The sequence below is a fragment of the Cannabis sativa genome, chromosome X (genome assembly GCF_029168945.1).
Source record: "Cannabis sativa cultivar Pink pepper isolate KNU-18-1 chromosome X, ASM2916894v1, whole genome shotgun sequence".
In the NCBI taxonomy this organism is placed as follows: Eukaryota; Viridiplantae; Streptophyta; class Magnoliopsida; order Rosales; family Cannabaceae; genus Cannabis; species Cannabis sativa.
Genome location: NC_083610.1, coordinates 487960 through 496944, shown reverse-complemented (window position 1 = coordinate 496944; position 8985 = coordinate 487960). Strand labels below are relative to the sequence as shown.

At 33.9% G+C, this 8985-nt stretch overlaps 1 protein-coding gene across 1 annotated transcript; it reads right to left on the bottom strand.

The window, feature by feature from the left end:
* Window positions 1-261: 261 nt before the first annotated feature.
* Window positions 262-6695, bottom strand: LOC115712383 (uncharacterized). The gene is made up of 15 exons (XM_030640658.2): window positions 6516-6695; window positions 6345-6404; window positions 6148-6214; window positions 5975-6047; window positions 5665-5710; window positions 5437-5547; window positions 5134-5221; window positions 4085-4181; window positions 3396-3456; window positions 3159-3289; window positions 2140-2257; window positions 1826-1949; window positions 1551-1658; window positions 1365-1445; window positions 262-643 (listed from the first exon to the last, which is right to left on the bottom strand). The coding sequence occupies exons 1-15, from the start codon at window positions 6597-6599 to the stop codon at window positions 567-569; spliced, it is 1326 nt and encodes a 441-aa protein (XP_030496518.2). The 5' UTR covers window positions 6600-6695; the 3' UTR covers window positions 262-566.
* Between the last annotated feature and the right edge of the window lie 2290 nt (window positions 6696-8985).

Sequence of the window (8985 nt, the reverse complement as noted above, 5' to 3'; positions counted from 1 at the left end):
TGACAGTATCAATCTCCCGATTGAACCAAAGTTCTATTTTTTCATTCCATATCCATTAATGATTACACAATTACATATTTATAGATTTTCACACTAATTGCAAATTACTAATAAACCCCTGTATAATATTTTCATAGTCTAACAGTATCATGGACATTCTAAAATTTCTAACTTTAAAATTTTTCCAAAGCTTTGCTCAGCCGTCTCTAGGCGAGCCTCATAAAGTAACTACATACACTATCTATCAAACAAAAAGCTAGCTTGCTCGAAATCAAAATTTCATTTTCTTTCTTCATTTAATGTTCAGAATAAGATTACTCTTACAATAATTGAGAATCGAAAAAAATAAAGCAATTGCTAAGCAAATCACATGTCTGACTATTTGAGCTACATATTTTGGTTTTCCTATACCAGCTAACATGCATGTGCTAAATCAATTGTCTGAAGAAAAAATAGATCAATTTCAGATGAGCTATATTAACCCCTTGAAATTAACAAATTTATAAATATTGCATGCTTGCTGGGAAAAAATAATGAGATATCTTATGTTAGTTGTACTCGTACCCCTAAAGACGATGTATCTGTTGATGCTTCATGCTCTTGTCTTGAGTCTCTAATTTGGCACGGCGCTCTGCATATGAAGCTGGAACCAATTCAAGAATTACAAGTTGGTTAAAAATATTGAAATTGATTACAGCTCTGTCTATAGAAATGTCTTACACATTGTGGGAAATCACTAAGATAAAGAAGAAGGGGGAAATAAATATTCATCACAGTAGTTTTAGCATGAGATTATACATTTTTGGACCATGTGTTGTAAAAGATTAACTTTTGAACTCTGTTTTGTAAAAAAGTATTAAGACACTAGAGCTAATTTTTGGTCAAAATATTTTTCTAATATAACTAGATCTAAGAAATTCGTTAATCAAGAAAAAATCGAGGAGCTCCAAATCCAACAGAATATTTTGGTGAAATTTGGGTCCAAAAGTCTAATTTTAACTTTTTTAACAAAATGTAAGGTCTAAAAGTTGTTTTTCTGAAACAACAGACAAAGTTCGAAAAGGTATGAACCCTTTTTATAACAATCCTTAAATACTCTTTAACTTTCCAGTCCATCAAAAATGATGGAATAGATCACAATTGCATACATAGGTTTCTCTAGTTGCAACCACTAACTAAAGCAAAATTTTACACTAAAACTAAAGCTTGACTAAAGTCTTTACGGTTGTCCTTTATTTTCTAGCGACACACAAACTATTATGCCATAAAATGAGAAAAACTCTTGCACAAACCAATTTGTTGTATCATATTGCAATATTACTTGACAACAAAAAATTAATTGTCAAAGGTACACGAAGGCTTACGCTCAGTGGGCCGAGACATGAGAGGAATATGAGCAATCTTTTTCTTGATTTTTCCATTTCCATTGCTTAACATACTTTTATCTGTAAGAAAACCAAAGCCAGCCACAATGGTAAATTAGTATAGATAAAAAATAAAAGTTTTACTCAGTTTAAAGAAACTACACGGAAAGGTTTTGCTTTTGGCACCACTTAATACAGGCAAACTGGTAAGCAAGGCTTCATTGTAGATGGCAGCTTGAAGGTGATAGGTTTGGCATTGTTTCACCAAGTGCTTGCACAGAGTTTGTTGAGCATCTACAAGTTTGGACACAAATTACTTGGTTGGTCAATAGAGAAACAAAGTCAAGTGATTGGTCGTGGTAGACAACGGCATGTAAAAAAAAAAACAAGATGACCAGACCAGCCACATTGGGAAACAACATAAACCATTTATAAAACAGGGATCTCAGTGGTTGGATTACCTGAAGAGCAAATGAACTTTAAATCTTCAAATTCACAGGAATGAAGAACCAACGGAATCTCTGGAGCCATGAGATATTGAGGTTTCCTTGGTATCCTGTCAACATCCAGTAATGTGTCTATTACCTACAAGTTGAAGCATTTATACAGAGTGAGGATAAATGTTTATAGGGAACGTTGTATTTACGATGAGTTGAGAATAATAACGTCAGTATGTAATATTACTATAAACCCATTACAATACAATGTTTTGGGGTTCACAAGAAACTCGGATTATGCTCAAAATAGTAAAGTTAGAAGGACAACTGATACGCACATCAGGGGATTCAAGACCTTGGCCAATCATGAATAGTACCGCAACCATGCATCGGACCTGGTGCCACAAGAAGGCACTACCTTTGATTCTGATTGCCCAAAGTTGGTTTCCTTGAAACCTAAGAATTTCAGCAAAATTATTAAGAACAGAAGGTAGATGAATTTTATTCATTCTATACAGCAAAAACCAAACATTGTCCAGATAGTAGATAAATTTTGTTGATTCTAGGCAGTAAAAATCTAATCCCCAAAAAACATCACTGGCATAAAAAATCAATTAAAAAATTGGGAAGCAAATTTGCATGAGTATTGAACAGCAAAACTGATAAAGATGACCTGAGAAAGAGGCCTGAGAATTCAACTATATATGTATAAAAGAAAAAAAAAAACAGAAGCTGACTCAAAGTAAAGTGCTCAGTTGAAAATCTATACTAGCATTCACATATTCCACAAGGCAGAATCAAGCAAGTTTATTCTAATTTCTAGATGTAGTAACTTGGGAGATTTTACTAGGCATATCAAAATAAAAAAACTGTGAAATTTTGTTGTATACTATATAACAAGATAGGAATCAGTAATTGATGACACTTAAACACCATTAGGACAAGTCCATTCAGCAACTTGCAGTTGCGGTAAGGGAGCTGCTTTTATCACAAGTCTGCTCCCTAGCTGGTGCTTGTGGAACCTAGAATATAAATATGTTTCTAGAGCCACAATTGCAAACATTAGAAGCTATTACTACTTATTTCTACACATCTTTGACAGCTGCTATTTACGGTTCTCACACACTTGTGCGAGCTCAATTACCAGTTTTTTTTTTTAACATGATTGCATTTGCATCACTTTGGAGGAAAAAAGCCATTCTATGTTCACATTATATAATGATTATGAATATTAATGAAAATCAAAACCAGTAGAACGAATCAGAAAGTACAAAGATAATTATAACCTAGGAAAGATATGTCAGGTTTAACTACTGAATTTCAACATGAACGAGAGAGTTTATCTACCAATGTTAACCTCACATCACAAGGATAAATTTCAAATGACTTGACACGACGCGTGTAGGCGTGAACATTTAGTGCATCCATCTTACAGAAATTTCGGAAGTCATGTTCACCTATAAATTTCTCACCAGAGCTTTCCATTGCCTAGAGAACATGAGCCAGCAAATTAAAATTAATTATTATCCTAAACTTAAGCAACACAGAGAACAAATCATTTATTTAAGTAATCCAAAAGAGCTAAAAGATATACCAAAAGATCTAGATTGTCTCCCCAAAAGAAATATTTGTACTCCCTGCCCAGACAGCTGAACCTGTATTTTTGGATAAGGCAACCATTAGAAGACAATCAATCTAACACTGACAGACACACAAACACAAAAGTAGATTAATAAATCACTGAATGAGTCAAAAATGGAAATTTCTAATGAAAAGGGCAATGACACTATGTAAGGAAAGAACTTTAAAACAAAAATACAGAAATATACAGGGAGCTCGATTTTTTTTCCCTTGATTAATATGCAGTAAAGACATGTACAACAAATAAAAAAATAGCAGAGAACTTGAAATTATCTTCAAATGACTATGTTTGCGGGATTTATTGAGTATGTGCCCAATGATTTGTGGGGTTTATGAGGTAGGTACTAGGTACCAAGAAATTTGACAAAAAATTTGAAAGCAGGTGTTGCAATCATATATTATTCTCTAGAAATCCATCATGAAAGCAGAAGAGTTACAAGTTACACTATCTTCAAAACTTCCTACCGCTAATGAAATCTTCCAGTCCATTAAAATCGTTTATGGCAGTTTATCATTAGTCATAAGCCCAAATACCAATGCACATGACAGAGCAACACTCTAGTTCATCTTTCAAAGAAGCAAATATATTTACTCCACAATTTTACTACTGAAAAACCTCTACAATGTACACAGTGGAAAAACCTTGCACTGAAGTCAATTGGAACAGGACACCAGCCTAATACTCGAATATCATTCGGAAGGGCACGATTCAGAACCCTCACATAATCAATTTCTCCTTCTGCAAAACACGTGAAAAGGAGTAAATAGTAAAAGGTGCGTGTAGATTAAAATCTAGGAACAAATATGTTGAATTTGATGTCAGTCGGAAAGTAAAAACAATCACATTTAAAGCTATATTCTTCTTGTATCCTCATCCCACTATTCTTCTCATCCGCAGTTTATTAAAAACTCTATGAATGACGAGCTCTCGAATTTCAAAAATATGCTACATCTTAGTTTATATACTTGTAAGCCTTCTGTTTGTCAGAAAACCCTTCCCTCCCTTGCTTTCTATTGATTTTCTCTATTTGTTATAACACTATCGTGAAAACAATATTGGCGAGATAATTAAAAGATGAAACAACTGAGAAATATATTAAATTCAAATCAATTATTTCAACTGTACTGGTTTCCAGATGTTTTGTGCCTACATTTGATTTTCTACCAGTTTTAATCAATTTTGACCAAAAAACATAAGGAAAAATAATAAATGCATACCCAGAACACTAAACATTGAGGGAAATATGAAGAAGAAAGAAAAAAAAAAGTGATGTTTTTATTTTTGTTTTTTTTAACCTAGGATCCCTGCCTAACCCTAAGGGATGCATTTTGTTTTAAAAAGAACATTTTGTATAAAAATAAAAAATTAAACAAAGGAGTGGAGCATAAAACTAGAGTTTTCTATTCAAAATATTGGTTCCATATACTAGAAAAACAATTCACCAAATTGTATGACTTCCAGACAAGAAACTTCTTACATCATGACAACATATCATGTAAGATAGTTTATACTAAAAAGTATTTCTGGTTTTAATTGCTATCACATTTTCAGTTACAAAAATAATAAGTACTTGTGAATTAGGCTTATAAATTATGACTCGATTTATCCATCACACATATTCTCAAATACCAAAAAAACCTGCAGCAGTAATAGAGTTTTGAAGTAGGGATGAAAAAGGAAAAAAGCTGACCATATTCTTCTCTTGAAACCATTTCAATAGAATTTTGATTATCTGAACAAGCCTTCTTGAGCTTTGATCGTAAGAAGAGAGCAACCACCTGCACCAAATACAGGTTTAGTTAGCTTTAGCTGACTGACAACATCAATAGAACACTTTAAATTCATGGTTAAGCTGTTGAGAAATATGGATTTTACTTGAAACAACAATAAGTTGAAGAGTGATAAAAAGAACATTACTGTAGACAATCTACCAAGTTTTTCAATCTAAGTGACCATCAATGATATTACAACGGAACGGTCACTTTCTACTTACTTGCCCAATAGAGGAAACCCCCTTATCTGTTCTACCACATCTTGAATATTGTGACTCTTTCCTGTCACCAACTAAAAGCATAGTCCTTTCTAGAGCTAAGAAAAGTTCAGACTGTAAAGAGAATGAAATAAAAGTGAAATAGTGAAGTAATACAAACCCACACACGTATGCATCAATAATGGATATGAGTTAAGAAAATTAAAATAAAAGAATAAGTTGAGACCATACCTCCACACTTGGCTCCAATTGTGCTTCTGAAGAAAACCCATAGAACCTGAGATGTGTCATATGAAACATTCCATAAATGAAATAGGGTTATTCGAGTTACAAAGAATGTATCTCACAAAAGAAACCATAGAAGAAAACAAATGATAATTCAAGCACTCATTGATAGGAACATCCAATTTCAATTGACAAAAATCCCCATACATTCAATTTGACAAAACCACAAACATGCCCTGAAAGAACTATAGACTCCCAAGAATTTTTCGAAAACTTAAGCTAATCAAAGAGATAAAACAATGTCAACTAAATGTACCTCTGCCCAAAATACATGAGTTTGAGAGCAACATATCTTTTGGAATGGCGATTCGCAATGCTTTGATCATAACCTGTACACAACACAAAGATAAATATGATTAAACACACACATAAACAATGTTTTCGAAAAGAAAACAAAACCCAAAATCCAATTAGATAAAGAAGAACCACCTTTTTTAGTCAATTTCTTTCTTCTAGTCTTAATTGAAACAGAGTCATCAACCTTCTTCTTCTCTTTCTGAGCCAGTACAACCATGGAAAAGTTTCAAATTCAATCAAATACGAAAAATAACATAAATTTTCTGATCTTGCTCGAACATTCCACATTTAAGTACATACACACTAGTTAGTATATCGAAAAAACAAACCTCAGAACAGTCGCAATTTGAGAGCTGAGATGATAACTTGGAATTTTCAGCCTCTAGTTCCTGATTCAATTTGCGAAAACGAAAAATAAAATCACAAAGCTCAAAAAAAAAAAAAAGAAATAACTGAAAGAGTACCATAGGAAGATTAGAGAAAAGGAAAGAGAGACAAACCTTAACTCTGAGTTGGAGAGAGTATACTAGGGTTTCTAAAGTGGAGATGAGTTCATCTCCACCTACTCCTTGCCCAACTTCCATGGACAACAAACTGAATCTGCTCGCTCGCTCGCTCGCTCCACTGTCGAGTTTCGAGTTTTTTGACAATGGCGTCCTTTTTTTTTTTTTTTCGGTTATAATTTATTATGGATTTTTACCATTGCAGTCCCTCTATTAAATGAGAATTTACAAAGGGAAATTTCACTTTTTGCCCTTAATAATATACCCCATATTAAAATTTATACTCTCTCTTAATTTGTACAAATTTAGTCCATTGATTATATGAACTTCCCATTTTACCCTTTTTTTTTCAAAATAAAAAAAATAAAATTGGTAAAAACTGAAATTGGTCTTTCTCTCTCTTCCCTCTCTCTCGTGCACCACTCTCTCTAGAAAAAACTGAAAAATTTCTCAAAAAATTTCTCTCTGTCCGTCCCACTCTCTCGTCCCTCTCTCTCTTCCCTCTTGAATGGTTGTTTCTCGGTGGGTGTTGGTAGAAAACCGAAGCACAACCCAATATCACTCAAGAATCTTACACCATTATAATGGGTAAATTATGTTTTAAGCATTTTGTTTGACTTTATGTAGTTTAAAATTGTTATATGTGTGTTATTTGTTGGAACTGCTGTTTTTTGGTCTGAAATTGTTGAGATCTGGCAGATCTGGTTTTCAGTCGAAATCTGAGTTTTCCAGTGTTATCAATGATATATCGATAACTTATCGATGGTTTGTCGATGATTACACGAGGAAAGGTCAGTGATGACCATTATCGACGTTATGTCGACAGTATGTCGACATGTTATCGACATTAAGCAACCAACATATTATTTACAATTTGTCGATATTTTGTCGACAGTTTGTCGATAGCATGTCGACAAAAAGCATTTATCTTTTCTTTAGAAATTGTCGATATTTTGTCGACACCATGTCGACATTATATCGATGCAAATGAAAAAAGCCATAAATAAAACATAAAATAACATTAAAATAACATAACATAAAATAACATTAAAACATAACATAAAAAACATTAAAAAAACAGAAAATAAAGTTTATAAAAAAAAAACAAACATTAAATAAAACTCACCACAAGCCATAACATAACAATTTTTTTTTTTTTTAAATTCTTTGACTTGTGGGTGAGCCTTGCAATACTTGCATAATGTTCCAGGCTTCACCAGTTTACCGTTAAAGATGCCTAGTTTGCAACGACGGCATCCTTCGGGGAACCCTGGTGGTGGAGCCGGCCATACACCAGTTTTGCAAAAATGTGCTTCAAGTTGCCTGAACCTGAACTCGTTCCCACATCGTTCTCTTTCGAAAGCTCTATCGGCGTCAAAAACTTTCTGCATTTCAGGAGTAATTATGCCAACATCAGGCTCCTGCTTCAGCTCTTCAGGAGTTAAGATGGGGAATTTGCCTTTGTTCTTTCTTGGCGCCATATTTAGAACTTAAGAATAAGAGAAATATTTAAGAGTAAGAGAGAAGTAGAAGACAAGAGCACTCATGAATAAGAAAGGAATTTGCTTTTATAGAGCAGTAAACATGTTGGGAATGTAGGAAAATTTAATGGTCATTAAATGTGTAACTGTACAGGTAAAACGCATGAAATGGTGTATTTGTCGACTGAATATCGATACTATGTCGATATGATGTCGACAACATGCCAATTTAGTGGCACTGCAAACTTATTTGTCGATACCATGTCGACGTCATGTCGATAGCTTGTCGATAGGACACGTGTCTGACATGCAATGTGGCAGTTGGGAAGGGTTGTTGGGAACGTAGGTAAAATTTATTAACATTAAATGTGTAACCGTAAAACATGAAACGCATGCATTGTGTGTTTGTCGATTGAATGTCGATAATGTGTCGATGTTATATCGATGGCGAGCATGCTTGGTGTGGTTGTCGACGTTATGTCGATATTATGTCGACAAAATGTCGACAATTACTGTCATATTTTCTGCTGTTGTTGTTATCGACATTATGTCGATTGATATCGATGGGATGTCGATTTTTTTTTTTTTTGTATTTTTTCCTTTACTCACCTTGTTTGTTTGATTTGCAATTGCAGGAGAGAAAGTGTTCCTTGTTGTATCGTACGATGGTGTTTGGTTATGTGAGAATTATAATTGGATCTACAAAGCAAATAGCAGCTTGACGTTGACAGTTACAACTGAGACAACCCTACAAGAACTGCGACAAATTTTATATGAAGAGTTGGAAGTTGATCCGGTAGCGTATGATTTAAAGTTGGAGATTTGTTCCTTGTACATGAAGGGACAAATGGTTGCGCCAGAGGTTATTAAGAGAGAGCGCCAACTGAGAACGTTCTTAGAGATGAGGGCAACAATGTCAAATACAGAGTTTATTCCATTATTCGTGACCAAGGTGAAAAAAGTTGGGAATTCGGAGCCTACGTCGC